Source organism: Eucyclogobius newberryi, unplaced genomic scaffold (genome assembly GCF_026437365.1).
Source record: "Eucyclogobius newberryi isolate DKJ021-1_F unplaced genomic scaffold, fEucNew1.0.hap1 SCAF_7, whole genome shotgun sequence".
Lineage (NCBI taxonomy): Eukaryota > Metazoa > Chordata > Actinopteri > Gobiiformes > Gobiidae > Eucyclogobius > Eucyclogobius newberryi.
This window is the reverse complement of record NW_027316389.1, coordinates 34,210,369-34,228,230: the sequence shown is the minus strand read 5'-3', so window position 1 is coordinate 34,228,230 and position 17,862 is coordinate 34,210,369. Positions and strand designations below refer to the sequence as shown.

Below are 17,862 nucleotides of genomic sequence, written 5' to 3'. Positions count from 1 at the left end.
TAGGTCATTATCTAAGTGCAGACAGGGTTACAGCAGCGATAAACACCGTATCGACCCTGTGTGAGCTATTAGCAGAGCAGAGGCCAGGAGCAGAGCCACGGGAAAACGACTTTAGACTGTGCTGCGCGTGAGCGACGGTCCAAGGAGAGGAATCACGGCTGGAGACGTCAACAGTGGCTCCAATACCACGATTGGGGGCCCTTTAAATGCTTACGTTCCCTACAACACATTACATCAAAATGACATGTTCGCCTTTAAATAAGAATGACAGTACAGTTAACCCTGTCCTCTGCTTACTCTTCTCTCACTTCACTTTCTGCATCTTTCAATACAAATGTAACAAAATATTGCTGTTAATTGTCAAATGTTACTGCATCAAAAATCACACAATAAAATTATATAACTCTTTCAACAGCTACACACACGGCCTGGTACTGATGTAAACCTTCTATGCCATTCATTTTAACAAGGCAGCAAAATAAAAACAGTGCAATGCAATCAAATGGTTGTTGTTCACATGTTAATTACATGTTTGTTAGCTTTCATGCTAATTTTGGCGCAAAACACGACCTCACAAAATACTTCAACATGTCGTAAGGTTTTCTAACGAGGCTCTGGTGTTACAGGTGATTGACTGTTTTTTCTCATAGTTTGCGACGTTCGGAGGCTAACGCTAGTCCTGTTCAAACCAAGGCGTCAAAAGCATCCCGTTTACATTCAAAGTCTATGTGAACGCGCGTCTTGCCGTCCTGCGTTTTCTGCGGCACAAATCCTGCGTTTTGAGCGTCGGGCGCGGCGCGTCAGGGCCGTTTGAGCGTCCGGCGCAGAAAACTTGAACAAAGCTCAACTTTTCTGGGGCAGCCAATCAGAGATGACGCTCCAGTGACGTGCTACGCACGACCCAAAACAACCTCCTGCAACGATAAAAAAAAATCCTTAAGACGCAGCTCTTGGAGCAAATAATGATATTGACTAAACTCTGCTCAGCTCTGAAGTATATGTGGGTCCCAGACGGGCCCCGGAGCCCATCGCCTCCGCTCCCGCCTCTGGCGCGCCCGGGGCGTCAAGGACGCGCGCCCGGGGCGTCTTCCTTCAAATGTACAGGCGTCCAACTTTTGCATCGGGCGCGAATTTGATGAGGTCTGAACATGGCATAACTCTCCCACTGAAAGCGAATGCGTTGGAGCTCATGTATGGAATGGCACCAGCTTTCAGAATGCAAACGCTCGGTTTACAAACACAACGGTTCAAAATGAAATCCTCAAAATGGCGCCCATAAACCTGTGTCAATTCCAAAACTCCTGGGCTGTTTTGTGGCATTGTAAGAAAAATTATAATACAAGATTTCCTCTTCAAAATCGCTTATGGTCAGACTAGTTAGGAGCAGAAACATAAACCCACAGCTTTAGCTACGCTGCCCTAGGAGCAACTGTGGCAGCTTGAGCACTATCCTCTTCTTCTGACTACTTATGCTATCAAACAATATTTATGTTTTAATTCCACTTGCAAACTGTTCACCGCCTTCTTTTCTTTCTCTCACTCCTGAGGACCTGTGGACCCAGATGCCCCTCTCCTGGTGAAGTGGTCCCTGCCCTGTGTGGACGGTCCCTCATCTGCCTGAAGAGTGGGTCCAGCTCGACTCAGACGGTCCCTCATCTGCCTGAAGAGTGGGTCCAGCTCGACTCAGACGGTCCCTCATCTGCCTGAAGAGTGGGTCCAGTTCGCCTCAGACGGTCCCTCATCTGCCTGAAGAGTGGGTGCAGCTCGCCTCAGACGGTCCCTCATCTGCCTGAAGAGTGGGTCCAGCTCGACTCAGACGGTCCCTCATCTGCCTGAAGAGTGGGTCCAGTTCGCCTCAGACGGTCCCTCTTCTGCTTGAAGAGTGGGTCCAGCTCCAGTCTCCCTCGTGTCCGTCTGTCCGTCTGTGAGAGTCGGATCTCTCCTTCACTGGAACTCCTCCAGGTTTCTACGCTTTTTTCCCCAAAGAGGTTTTTTTTGTAGTTTTTCCTGGCCGAGAAGGAGAGTCTAAGGACAGAGGACCCTGGGACATCGTCCCTCGCCACCACAGACATTGTTGATTCATTTCTCCCTGTGGCCCTCAGAGGCAACTGTTGTTGTGATTTTGGGCCTTACAAAAATAAATTGATTTGATTTGATTTGAAGATCCTTTTCTGCCTCCAGGCTAAAAAATACAAACTACACCTTTTGGCTTTAATCTTGTGGAATTTTGTGGAAATAAGACAATAATGATTGGCAGAGAACACAATATTCAATGGCTCCAAATAATATCCCATAAAATGTCAAGTCAGTTCCAGATCCTTCTCGCTTTTGGCCTTCATGGCTCACATCATAACGACTCGAGCTTGATTCCTGGTCTGTTCCATATTGCATTTCCTGTCAGTCTCTCATACAGTTAAGAGGAAGTCAGAAAGAAGCCGAGGAGAGGAGACGAGACACACACAGAAGCAGAGGCACACACAGAGCACACATTAGCACATATGAGTTCACACGACTTGAATTCACAAGCTTTTGGAGTTGTTTCGACTAGATTTATTCACACATTCAACTTGTTTTAATATATTTACTGGTGTCAATTTAATTTAATAACAAAAAATGTGGACTTTTTGACAGGTTCGACAAGTTATTTCGTCGTCTTTATTGCGGAAAAATCATCTGCAAATGGAATAAGATTGAATTATTTTATAATTTTTTTCACATTTAAAGGTGCATTATGTAACTTTTCTAACTTTTCTGGTGACGGCTTCCCCACCTGCTTGTCTCTATGGGGATGGTATTGCTTTGACTGAAACGCTCCGCAGTATTACACACATGTGTCTCCATGGAAACAATTAGAAGACATCACAGTATTTTAATTAGCAGTAAAAAGACCTCAAAAAATGTAATTGATCAAATTCTTAGTAGATGCGTTTAATGCCATACTGTGGAACATTCCAAGTGAAGCATTACGACAAGCAGGTGGCGGACACTCCACAAATATGAAACAATAAATTATACATATTTTTTTCTCAAATATGCAAATTTTAAAGTTCTTGAAACCAGCCAAATATAAGTACATAAAACTAAGTGAATGCTGGCTTGAAATAAAGAGTATGTCACCTTTTTCCATATATATATATATATGTAATGTATATTTCATTATTTACTTAGGATTAACATAAAATAAGTCAATGAAACAAAGTGACATAATATATTCATTTTGCGTCTATATTTCACTGCATTTATTCATTGTTCTTTCTTTTTTAATTGGAAAATGTGTATTAAAATTGATTTTATAATAACTACACCTTTATTAGCCTTGATAAAACGTGAATAAAGACGTAATCCATAATGATACATCGTGGTAATGCTTTAAAATAATGTTCCTTTGTAAACTATTTATAATGCATTCATAATCACCAATTATTTGTCTATAAGCACTTATAAAAGGCATTTACTGGTATTTATCTCTTGGTTATTATAAAGAAATATCTAGTATTTATTAATGCCTTATACATAGTTTACTAAGAAACACAAATATTTTATACAAGACTGATTCAGGCTTAGTAACTACTTAATTAAGGAGTTCGGTGTTGAAATATTAATGAAATAAACCTATTTGTTCATTGTGAATTATATGTTTGTTCATGTTCTTTTACTAAGGCTATTAAACACGCAGTTATTAAAAAGTGGTGCCATCTAATCAAAACCGCCAAAATATACATTGAATTCAAATCCTTTCAACTCATGTCAGTATTCTTGTTTTGCCGAGTACACACACACACACACACACACACACACACACACACACGTGCAGCGGGAGCTCACCCTCGTCCCGGGAGGAGGTAGACTTTGACGAAGGGGTCGGAGTATCCGTCGTTGTCCCGCGGGGCCAAGTTCCTGGCCTGCAGCACGTGAACTATCAGGTTACCCAGGTTCCTGTCATAGTTGATTTGGAGCTAAGGGAACACAGCGTTGACAGGCGGACAGGGCGTCAGACAAGATGGCGCGACCGCAGTTTGGATTTTGCATTTTGTTTTTCACGTACCTGGATCTCGCCGGTGATGTGGTGAGGCGCTCTCGGGACTTCGGGCTGGAATAAGAAATGAAAAACATGTTAAAATAGTATTGAACCTGCCAGGCTTAAGGTAAGGTTACAGCAAAATGTGAGGAGTTGCATTCACTGATGAAATATACATAATTAAAGGAGACATATTAGTGCTATATCTACAGTGCGCGCGACATTTCACTAAAACGTAGTGAACATAATTAGTACAGATTTTACTAAACAGTTTGCCCATTTGTACCCAGCTTGACCATTTTGTAAAGTTTCTAATTGTACTTCCTGCTTGGACATGAGTAGCAAATATGACATGGATAGCGGTAATCCCACAGCTGTTATCTAGCAACCATACTGTAAACAAGAACCAAAATCTATTTAAACTACATCACAGTTATGATTTGACGATTATTATTGCCCGATAACTTTATCAACTTAACTTTATTTTGTTGAATGATCGTTTGAACTGTCAGAAAAGGATGTCAGTTGCGTGTAATTTGTCGCATGTTGATGACATCACAGAGGGATTCTGTTTTATAACCCAGCACTACTTCCTGTATATTTCAAGTTCCCAAATTTCGTCACAAACTGCAACTTCACGGATGTAAAACGATGATAAATATTTACCGCAGGTTTTATCTCACCAAACTAAGACATAGTTAGAAAAAAACATAAAATCCTGTCACAAGGACTTTAACTCCAATGGCGACACCTCAGGCTTTAATATCAGAATATCGATGGAGTTTGTCACGTACTGTTTAATGATATTTTGAGTACTGCCATATTATGGAATATGATATAACCAAAGGAACAATATAATATTTCATTGGAGACAAGCAGGTGGAGTATTAACCCGCTCACAGTAAAGACGCATGTATTTTTACGTTTCAGTGCAATTATTTTTGGTAAATTGTATTGACATTTTGCAGATTTAAGTAAAAATATAAGAAAAACAAATGAACTTTTATATTGAAATGTTACTTTTTTACTCAAGTTAAGTTGAATTTTAGATTAGTGTTATTATTTAAACGGTTCATTAACAGCTTAATGAAGGTTCTTCTTTTGGAGACAACAGTGGATTGGGACGATTTGAATTGAGTAAGTACATGTTCAAAAATACAGTACAAATACTAAAATAATCTACTCTTTAGGCCTGATGTCTGTGGGTGCAAGAGGGATGAAGAGGTTTAAATGTGGTTAAAAACAACAGCTGCTAACTGCATCCTATTGGAGACAGTTTGAGCACAAAAGGTTTGTCAGGTTTCCACCTCATGACATCACAATGTGGGACAAAGACTCTCCTGCTCTGGCATACAAAAGAAATATGCTCTGTTACTCAAACATGCCAACAAAACTAAACAGCAACGTTATTACATGTATAAAAGAATATAAAACCTGTCACTCGGCATTGCGGGGAAAAAGAATATATTATGTATTATGAAGTAAGGAAGTAGTTGAAGTAATCGCCTGGAGAAGTCACCGGGGAAGTTTGCAAAGGTTAATTGCTCATTTGACTCAATACGGCACAGATATTGTCTTTTCTTTTGAATTAACTGGGATAGATCATTTTAATCAGATGAATAGCATTTTGTATCTAACAAGTTCATAATGTTAACTGCAATCATTTCCACAAAGCATAATATGGCTCTATATTTGAGTCGTAGTATTCCGTGTCCATCGTTCAGTGGTGAAAACCCAACTCGTGCTTTGACCTTGACATTCCACCTCCATTTTGTGTGATGTAATATTCCTCTAATCGAACACAGCCAGCGTGGAAGACGAATCACACCTTCAGCACCTGCTCCTTCTACCTCAGCGAGCAAAGAGGTGACAAGGTACTAATAATGACTCTTGAAGCTTTTTTATCTTCTTCTTCAATATGCTTTAGTTTTGTTGTGGTATCTATGCAATGTATTTAACAATAAGAGCAGAGACACGCCCTGCGCATAGACACGCCCCCTTTTACAGACACGCCCCGCTCACAGACACGGCCCTTCTCACAGACACGCACCCGCTCACAGACACGCCCCCGCTCACACACGCACCCGCTCACAGACACGCCCCGCTCACAGACATGCCCCCGTTCACAGACACGGCCCCGCTCACAGACACGCCCCGCTCACAGACGGTCCCTCTCACAGACACGCCCCCGCTCACAGACACGCACCCGCTCACAGACACGCCCCCGCTCACAGACACGCACCCGCTCACAGACACGCCCCCGCTCACAGACACGCACCCGCTCACAGACACGCCCCGCTCACAGACACGCACCCGCTCACAGACACGCACCCGCTCACAGACACGCCCCCGCTCACACACGCACCCGCTCACAGACACGCCCCGCTCACAGACACGCACCCGCTCACAGACACGCACCCGCTCACAGACACGCCCCCGCTCACACACGCACCCGCTCACAGACACGCCCCGCTCACAGACACGCAAACGCTCACAGACACGGCCCTTCTCACAGACACGCACCCGCTCACAGACACGCCCTCGCTCACACACGCACCCGCTCACAGACACGCCCTCGCTCACACACGCACCCGCTCACAGACACGCCCCCTCTCACAGACACGCCCCCGCTCACAGACACGCCCCGCTCACAGACATGCCCCCGTTCACAGACACGGCCCCGCTCACAGACACGCCCCGCTCACAGACGGTCCCTCTCACAGACACGCCCCCGCTCACAGACACGCACCCGCTCACAGACACGCCCCCGCTCACAGACACGCACCCGCTCACAGACACGCCCCCGCTCACAGACACGCACCCGCTCACAGACACGCCCCCCGCTCACAGACACGCACCCGCTCACAGACACGCCCCCCGCTCACAGACGCACCCGCTCACAGACACGCCCCCGCTCACAGACACGGCCCCTCTCACAGACACGCCCCCCCTCACAGACACGCACCCCCTCACAGACACGCCCCCGCTCACAGACACGCACCCGCTCACACACGCACCCGCTCACAGACACGCCCCGCTCACAGACACGCAAACGCTCACAGACACGGCCCTTCTCACAGACACGCACCCGCTCACAGACACGCCCTCGCTCACACACGCACCCGCTCACAGACACGCCCTCGCTCACACACGCACCCGCTCACAGACACGCCCCCTCTCACAGACACGCCCCCGCTCACAGACACGCCCCGCTCACAGACATGCCCCCGTTCACAGACACGGCCCCGCTCACAGACACGCCCCGCTCACAGACGGTCCCTCTCACAGACACGCCCCCGCTCACAGACACGCACCCGCTCACAGACACGCCCCCGCTCACAGACACGCACCCGCTCACAGACACGCCCCGCTCACAGACACGCACCCGCTCACAGACACGCACCCGCTCACAGACACGCCCCCGCTCACACACGCACCCGCTCACAGACACGCCCCGCTCACAGACACGCACCCGCTCACAGACACGCACCCGCTCACAGACACGCCCCCGCTCACACACGCACCCGCTCACAGACACGCCCCGCTCACAGACACGCAAACGCTCACAGACACGGCCCTTCTCACAGACACGCACCCGCTCACAGACACGCCCTCGCTCACACACGCACCCGCTCACAGACACGCCCTCGCTCACACACGCACCCGCTCACAGACACGCCCCCTCTCACAGACACGCCCCCGCTCACAGACACGCCCCGCTCACAGACATGCCCCCGTTCACAGACACGGCCCCGCTCACAGACACGCCCCGCTCACAGACGGTCCCTCTCACAGACACGCCCCCGCTCACAGACACGCACCCGCTCACAGACACGCCCCCGCTCACAGACACGCACCCGCTCACAGACACGCCCCCGCTCACAGACACGCACCCGCTCACAGACACGCCCCCCGCTCACAGACACGCACCCGCTCACAGACACGCCCCCCGCTCACAGACGCACCCGCTCACAGACACGCCCCCGCTCACAGACACGGCCCCTCTCACAGACACGCCCCCCCTCACAGACACGCACCCCCTCACAGACACGCCCCCGCTCACAGACACGCACCCGCTCACAGACACGCCCCCGCTCACAGACACGCACCCGCTCACAGACACGCACCCGCTCACAGACACCCCCCCGCTCACAGACACGCACCCGCTCACAGACACGCCCCCCGCTCACAGACACGCACCCGCTCACAGACACGCCCCCGCTCACAGACACGCCCCCCGCTCACAGACACGCACCCGCTCACAGACACGCCCCCCGCTCACAGACACGCACCCGCTCACAGACACGCCCCCGCTCACAGACACGGCCCCTCTCACAGACACGCACCCGCTCACAAACACGCCCCCGCTCACAGACACGGCCCCTCTCACAGACACGCACCCGCTCACAGACACGCCCCCCGCTCACAGACACGCACCCGCTCACAGACACGCCCCCGCTCACAGACACGGCCCCTCTCACAGACACGCCCCCCCTCACAGACACGCCCCCGCTCACAGACACGCACCCGCTCACAGACACGCCCCCGCTCACAGACACGCACCCGCTCACAGACACGCCCTGCTCACAGACACGCCCCCGCTCACAGACACGCACCCGCTCACAGACACGCCCCCGCTCACAGACACGCACCAGCTCACAGACACGGCCCCTCTCACAGACACGCCCTGCTCACAGACACGCACCCCCTCACAGACACGCACCCGCTCACAGACACGCCCCCCGCTCACAGACACGCACCCGCTCACAGACACGCCCCCGCTCACAGACACGGCCCCTCTCACAGACACGCCCCCCCTCACAGACACGCCCCCGCTCACAGACACGCACCCGCTCACAGACACGCCCCCGCTCACAGAAACGCACCCGCTCACAGACACGCCCTGCTCACAGACACGCCCCCGCTCACAGACACGCACCCGCTCACAGACACCCCCCCGCTCACAGACACGCACCCGCTCACAGACACGCCCCCCGCTCACAGACACGCACCCGCTCACAGACACGCCCCCGCTCACAGACACGGCCCCTCTCACAGACACGCCCCCCCTCACAGACACGCCCCCGCTCACAGACACGCACCCGCTCACAGACACGCCCCCGCTCACAGACACGCACCCGCTCACAGACACGCCCCGCTCACAGACGGCCCCTCTCACAGACACGCCCCCGCTCACAGACACGCCCCCCCTCACAGACACGCCCCCGCTCACAGACACGCCCCGCTCACAGACATGCCCCCGTTCACAGACACGGCCCCGCTCACAGACACGCCCCGCTCACAGACGGCCCCTCTCACAGACACGCCCCCGCTCACAGACACGCCCTGCTCACAGACACGCCCCCGCTCACAGACACGCACCCGCTCACAGACACGCACCCGCTCACAGACACGCCCCCCGCTCACAGACACGCCCCCCGCTCACAGACACGCCCCCGTTCACAGACACGGCCTCGCTCACAGACACGCCCCCCGCTCACAGACATGCCCCCGTTCACAGACACGGCCCCGCTCACAGACACGCCCCGCTCACAGACACGCCCCCCGCTCACAGACACGCACCCGCTCACAGACACGCCCCCCGCTCACAGACACGCACCCGCTCACAGACACGCCCCCGCTCACAGACACGGCCCCTCTCACAGACACGCACCCGCTCACAAACACGCCCCCGCTCACAGACACGGCCCCTCTCACAGACACGCCCCCCCTCACAGACACGCACCCGCTCACAGACACGCCCCCCGCTCACAGACACGCACCCGCTCACAGACACGCCCCCGCTCACAGACACGGCCCCTCTCACAGACACGCCCCCCCTCACAGACACGCCCCCGCTCACAGACACGCACCCGCTCACAGACACGCCCCCGCTCACAGACACGCACCCGCTCACAGACACGCCCTGCTCACAGACACGCCCCCGCTCACAGACACGCACCCGCTCACAGACACGCCCCCGCTCACAGACACGCCCCCGCTCACAGACACGCACCCGCTCACAGACACGGCCCCTCTCACAGACACGCCCTGCTCACAGACACGCACCCCCTCACAGACACGCACCCGCTCACAGACACGCCCCCCGCTCACAGACACGCACCCGCTCACAGACACGCCCCCGCTCACAGACACGGCCCCTCTCACAGACACGCCCCCCCTCACAGACACGCCCCCGCTCACAGACACGCACCCGCTCACAGACACGCCCCCGCTCACAGAAACGCACCCGCTCACAGACACGCCCTGCTCACAGACACGCCCCCGCTCACAGACACGCACCCGCTCACAGACACGCACCCGCTCACAGACACGCCCCCCGCTCACAGACACGCCCCCCGCTCACAGACACGCCCCCGTTCACAGACACGGCCTCGCTCACAGACACGCCCCCCGCTCACAGACATGCCCCCGTTCACAGACACGGCCCCGCTCACAGACACGCCCCGCTCACAGACACGCCCCGCTCACAGACGACCCCTCTCACAGACACGCCCCCGCTCACAGACACGCCCTGCTCACAGACACGCACCCGCTCACAGACACGCCCCCGCTCACAGACACGCCCCGCTCACAGACACGCACCCGCTCACAGACACGCCCCTGCTCACAGACACGCCCCTGCTCACAGACACGGCCCTTCTCACAGACACGCACCCGCTCACAGACACGCCCCCGCTCACACACGCACCCGCTCACAGACATGCCCCCGTTCACAGACACGGCCCCGCTCACAGACACGCCCCGCTCACAGACACGCCCCGCTCACAGACGGCCCCTCTCACACACACGCACCCGCTCACAGACACGCCCCCGCTCACAGACACGCACCCGCTCACAGACACGCCCCCGCTCACAGACACGCACCCGCTCACAGACACGCCCCCGCTCAAAGACAAGCCCCTGCTCACAGACACGGCCCTTCTCACAGACACGCACCCGCTCACAGACACGCCCCCGCTCACACACGCACCCGCTCACAGACACGCCCCCACTCACAGACACGCCCCCGCTCACACACGCACCCGCTCACAGACATGCCCCGTTCACAGACACGGCCCCGCTCACAGACACGCCCCGCTCACAGACATGCCCCGCTCACAGACGGCCCCTCTCACAGACACGCACCCGCTCACAGACACGCCCCCGCTCACAGACACGCACCCGCTCACAGACACGCCCCCGATCACAGACACGCACCCGCTCACAGACACGCCCCCGCTCACAGACAAGCCCCTGCTCACAGACACGGCCCTTCTCACAGACACGCACCCGCTCACAGACACGCCCCCGCTCACAGACACGCCCCCGCTCACACACGCACCCGCTCACAGACACGCCCCCGCTCACAGACACGGCCCCTCTCACAGACACGCCCCCCGCTCACAAACACGCCCCCGCTCACAGACACGCCCCCCCTCACAGACACGTCCCCGCTCACAAACACGCCCCCGCTCACAGACAACCCCGCTCACAGACACGCCCCCGCTCACAGACACGCCCCCGCTCACAGACACGCCCCCCGTCACAGACACGCCCCCGCTCACAGACGGCCCCTCTCACAGACACGCCCTGCTCACAGACGGCACCGCTCACAGACACGCCCCCGCTCACAGACACGCCCTGCTCACAGACGGCACCGCTCACAGACATGCCCCCGCTCACAGACACGCCCTGCTCACAGACACGCCCCCGCTCACAGACGGCCCCTCTCACAGACACGCCCTGCTCACAGACGGCACCGCTCACAGACACGCCCCCGCTCACAGACACGCCCTGCTCACAGACACGCCCCTGCTCACAGACACGGGCACAGAGGCAAGCTGACCCACTCCTCAGCAGGATGTAGGTACTCTGAATGGTCTAGTGTGCCAGGAGGAGTCTTTCTGCACCACATTGCACTGCCTTTTTGTATTTTGTTTGTTATGTATGTATATTTAACAGAATATGTATGTAAGCATCCAGCTATTTGATCTGAAAACTGAGAAAGTACAAACTGTTGAACGCCTGGTGGACTGTACCATTCTGCGTCCCTACCTTATGTCTCTGTTTCTTGTTGATGGCGGGAGAGGCAGGCTGGCCTGGGCTGGGAACCCCACTGGAAGCGGCCGACCCCGAACCAGACTGGAGGAGGGCGGAGCGTTCTAAAGCGGAGAGCACCCCCAAACCCCCAGGGCCCATGGGTGCTCCCATCATCCCGGGACCCTGCTGCTGGGACACCTTCTGAAGCTCCGCTGCCAACTGTTTTGGATCAACGCCCGGGGAGCGCTGGCCACCTACAGGCAAGAAGAGGTAGTATGTGTTTATATTATTATTAGACATGGCTGCCTTAACCCTAACCTTAACCCAGCGCAGCCTAAAACGGCACGGTCAAATAGCGCAGCAGTTTCAGGAGCCGTGGCACAAAATAACATGGCAGTTTCGGCCGCGCGCCGCGGCTCTGTAGACACTCCCTTATTATTATGACTAAATTATTACCTACTTTATCTACTTGGGTCTGAATAATTTAAATTTATTATATGCATTTTCATTTGAGAGACTTTCAAATACTTTTAAGGTGTATTTACTCGCTAATAATAATGTAATTGTTTTAATACATTCTAAACCAGAAATAAATAAGAAGTGGATAATCATGTTCTAAAGGAGACAAACTAGGATTTTTTTTCTTCATGTACTTAGTATTGAACTATAAATTAAGAAGATCATAATTTTATATTTTGTACATTGTAAAACGTAATATTGATCTAAAACGATGTGTTTTTTTTCCCCTTTGCTCTACCTGTGTTAAATTAACCCTATATTTAAAGTCATGTATCTTGTTTTCATTGCATGTTTCTGTTCTCCTGCTCTTATTGAACTGTGCGTGCAACATTTGAATTTCCCTTTAGGCCCTATTCACAAAACCGAGCGGCTAGTTCTGGTTTCCTTAAAAATGCAAAGCTCCACGTCCTGCTCCATTCATGCATTCATGCATATATATATATATGTTTATAAAAGTAAGTGCTTATGTCTCTAAGCTAATGCTAACATACAGCAAATATAATCAATACTGTTCAAATAACGGCACAAACTGAACTAACCTGTTTACAAGAACACTCCACTCTATGTACTTTTATCAAGTTTGTGAAGTTGAATTTGAACCGCCAACCTTCAGATAGAAGACGAGTCACTGCTGAGGTCTTTTTATTGCTTTTTATTTGAATAAGACTCGGCTAATCCCTAAAGAGAATGAATGGAACGAGGAGTGAAGAATCACACTTTTACCAGAACTACCATGAAAAGGGGACAAATAAAGCTAATCTTATCTTAAATTCACAGTGGCATTTCACCGTAGCAAGCAGTGGATGGTCATTTACATGTTTTCCCATATGAAAAGTGGCGACGTGACATTTTATAACCCGATATGTCCCTCGAAGTCTTCATTTTTCAAATAATCGTAACTAAGTGCAAAGTATTAAAATAAATATGTCCCTTTTAACTACAAACAAGAACTACATTAACTCTGACCATTCCAAACCAGTACTGAGTCGTCGACACCAAGTAAAATACTCTTGAAACCAAAGAAAAAACATAATACAGTTAAATACATCAATAAATTAAAAATGTAGTTAATTTCTCAATTGAAAAAGTTTCTATTCTAGATATTCTGAAGTGCAATTTATTGTACGTACTCGATTTAAGATGATGCTCCAACACTTGCGGGTGCTCCGAGTCAGAAAGCATATTCAGGTCACTGAACAGAAACATTTATTAGAGTTCATTTGCAAAGACAGGTAATAAAAATAACAAGACAAAATTTAATAAAACAAAATAAAAATGTCCAGGGCTTATAATTTACATTTTTTTTCTTGTAGTGTTTTCAAAAGCTGAATCTATTTAATTGCAATAAAACTCCATCCCTCTTTGAGAAAATCAATTGTTATTAATAATTTAGAAGATGCTGTGAAAAGAAGAAAAAATAACTTAAAAAAACTAAGAATGTTCCACTGTATGGCATTAAGCGTATCTATCTCCATGACGACAAGCATATAATGGGGCCAAGTTACAGGTCAGGGGGTCTCATTTATAAAGCGTGCGTACGTACACATATGGTCTAAACGTGACATCATGTACGTGATGATACACTTTAAGTTTGGGATTTATAAAAAGACAGCTTAACGGGCGATAGTGCGGTTGAGAACGCAAAATCTGCACCAGCATACAAGGTTTTCAAATCATGCTCATGGGATAATTCCTTTGTCTCGGTGCTGCAGAGAAGCTTTCACTGCTTTGAAAGCTTTGAAGACTGTCCAGAAGCGAGGTCTAAGGAGCATAAACCGAGACGAGGGACCCTACACTTTGTCGCACATGTGGGATACTGTCCTGGAGAAAGTGTCAGACAGCTTCACCTGCTGCCCGGCAAAACCATGTAAGCAGCCAGCAAAACGCGTCACTACACCATCATGTGACACGTGGGAGGAGCTGAAACATGTGGGAGGAGCTGAAACATGTAACGCAGGAAAACAATCGCTCCCGTCTGAGAAACTGTTCGAGTGATGCCATTATTTTGTCCTAAATTGATCATGTTCTTGTCCTTGTTTAGTACAGGTTTAATCCAGGTATAGTTTTACGTTTAGCCCTGGTTTAGTCACAATTTTAATGTGTGCAACGTGCAAGCGTGAACTAAAGGAGAGCGATGTTTTTGTTTTTGAGCATCCCGACAACAATATACAGACAATATCACGTCAATCCAACAGAACTGCATTAAAACCATACATTTAAACGTATTAGTCGAGGTTCAATTACTATCAGATTAAAGTGAATTGACTGTAAAATGAATCACAAAAGGGCAGATATCTCCTTTTTTGCTTATTTCATTTTAAATCAGCTCTTTTTGAAGCATTTCAACTCCTGCCAATCCACAGTGAACGCACCCTTAGCCCCCGCCCTCCACGTGAGATCGTGACTAAAAGATGAACACGTTCCAACCATAAGCGGCACATCATTAAAGCGACGAGATGTAGGCGTGGAGCGAGCAGAAGAAGGAGCTGACATACTGCAGCTGAACACTTTTTTGGGGGGGGGGGGGGGAGGGACGACGACGCTGTGTTAAATAAAATAAACGGCGACAGACGTAACTCACAGGCGCATGCAGAGCTCCGCCTCGGCACACGGCTGACCCACGATGCACTGCACCTCCTCGTAGGTCTTTCCTGTCAGCGAGATGCCGTTCCACTCCAGCACCTGCATGCCTGCGGAGACACGCCAGCAACACAGGGATTAACACGCTAAACACAGTCAGCATGGGTTCAACGCTGATGCAATGGATTATGGGTAATAGTCTGTGTTCGCATAACGTCCCTGTAGTTTAAACACGTCAGAAGTCAAAGTGGTGCCATTATTCAACTCCAAATGTGTGTGTTTTTGTCAGTTGTAAAGACTTTAAACCATAATTACAATAATAATAATAACAATAACTTTTTGAAACCAATCTCAATTTGTGGATTTTTAAATTTGGGATATTTATTTCAAAAACAGTAAGATATACAGGCTATTTTCTACTATCTGAGATTATTATTAGATTCTAGCTCGTGAACATAACCTGTTCGCCTTAATAAAGCATGAATAAAGCCTCATAGTGAACAATAGGTTATTAACCATCATTAATGCATAGTAAGTGCTTAATAAAGCGTTTGGAGTTAGAGTTAGGTTAAAAACTAAGTAGTTTATAGTTTGAATAATCATTATAATAATACTAATAATGTAATTCTTCATTATGAATTAGGTCTTTGTTCATACTTTATTAAGATGTAGTCATTATAAATAGTTTTTGATTATTTTAAAAGCATCTGACAGGTTAGAATACTTAGACATGGGATAAATGTGATATACTGTTGCCTAGCAATAACCACCATATAAGGACCAAAGCTCGTCTAATTGACAAAATAGTTATAAAGTGATAAATAATGTATGACAACACCTTTATTTTTCTAAATGAATGTTTAAGCTGTTCGAAAACTGTGTTCTTCCACTTGCATCATGGATTTTTTACACTTAAACCTCCAGAAAGAATGGACGGTATAATAAAAAAGTGAGATTTCGACTGAATAGCAGCCCGTTAAAGAAGCTCCTTCCTCTGTGTGACCAGAAGCTCCCGTATAGACTCAGCTCAGGTTCACGGACAATAAGGCTGGAATTAATATCTCCATGTCATTTTGCATGAGCTGTATTCATTTACATTTCCCCACTGCTCGGCTGCTTGGATTATTTACCCTGCCCTCCCCCACATTACTCATTCATTTTTTTTTTTCACATGGGGGCATGTTCTGGCGCCGTTTTGCTTCATTAGAACACAAAATACATTATTTACTCATTTTTTTGGCTTTGTATTATTATTAAAACATTGCAATAACAAATGTATATACGTTAAAATGAGGATACACATTATATATATATATATATGTTTTGGGCCTTGAAAAACACGCTCTTGAGGACTTCTACTTTAGAATAATATGTTTAAGAACTTAAAATAAAGTAACCATTGAATACCACATATTACTTTCTATCAGTCAGGCGTTCCCTCATCAAGATTTGGTGTTAGCACTCCATCTACTGGTAGAAAAGGGAATCACCATGGGAAAATAAACCAAAGCTAGCTGATAAATTTGAAACCTAGTGTTTTTGTGAAGATCAGAGGGAGAGGACCTCAAGTGTGGATAAAGCATGGACATGGATAAAATCTTAACCACTTGTTTAAATGTTGCAAACTTTAAAATATGTGGGTGAAAGAGAAAATCTCACAAAAAAGGTAAATATTTCTTATATATAACTTTACATTTTTTACATATATGGATATTCATTTCACATAACTTGATTTAAAATGCTCTTCCAGTAATCAAACCATGAAACACTTTCAATGATAAATATTTTTTGGGTCAAAATGTCAGTTAGTTTCACCATGATATCAGTTAGTTTGCTCATGTCTATAAAGTATGTACAAGTCTTTAAACCTTCACTTACATGAAGCTATTAGATATAATTTTCCAAACCCACTTTCTTTTTTCACAATTCATGATATTCTGTGCTTAATCCCAGTTGTCCCATCAAAACCCCACTGTGTTCCACTTCACTTTTCCCGTCATTTAGAATTAAACGTATTGGCAAACCTTCAAAGCGTCCATAGTGTACCTTCCATTGAAATATGTAAGTGCGTTTTTGAGCTAACATTTGTGGTGTGGTGCTAAGTATAGCCTGATGACTAACGCAGAGCGGTCACGTGAGGATGAGGATGAGGGATGTGACAGGCTCTTCGCTGTGTGGATGTGAGACATGACAGAAGACAGCCAGAACAAGGCTAAAGGCGCCACTCACTGACACGGCACTTAAGGCAAACAAACAACAGCGGCCGATCTCTGGGTCCCAGCGCCACCAAGAAATCTGCACCGTTGTATTTAAGTATTTCAGTATCAAACATAAAATTAATATTAACATTTGAACGGTGAAAATTGCCAAAAACGCTGCCTGTTCTGTAAAAAAAGAAGGTGAAACCCATGAACGTGCAATGTGCTGATTATTACGAGATGAAGGAGTTGTATTTATTTTCTTTAACACTTTATTTATTCCTGTTTACAAAAACGTCTCCCTCTGAGCCTCAGAAAACGCTTGGTTTACAATTTCCCAGATTTGTGACGTCAAAGATAGAAATCAAGAAGTTTTTTTTTTTTTTTAAGATTTTCTATTAAAATAATAAATGTAAATAGTCCCAAAAGCTGTAGCATGAAATAAGGAGAGAGAGTGTAAAGACATGTGGCAAATGACTGTTTTTAAATCCATTAATCATTGTT

The 17,862-nt window shown here is 48.8% G+C and overlaps 1 protein-coding gene across 1 annotated transcript in view; it reads right to left on the bottom strand.

Annotated features, from left to right (window-relative positions):
- The window catches only part of pclob (piccolo presynaptic cytomatrix protein b), a 135,947-nt gene that overhangs the window by 29,725 nt on the left and 88,360 nt on the right, over positions 1-17,862 (bottom strand). The window contains exons 27-31 of the mRNA XM_072434450.1: positions 15,162-15,270; positions 13,711-13,772; positions 12,077-12,315; positions 4,046-4,090; positions 3,826-3,956 (exon numbers count right to left, since the gene is read on the bottom strand). Of these exons, the coding sequence (XP_072290551.1) occupies positions 3,826-3,956; positions 4,046-4,090; positions 12,077-12,315; positions 13,711-13,772; positions 15,162-15,270 (586 nt within the window). The remainder of the gene's footprint in view (positions 1-3,825; positions 3,957-4,045; positions 4,091-12,076; positions 12,316-13,710; positions 13,773-15,161; positions 15,271-17,862) is intronic.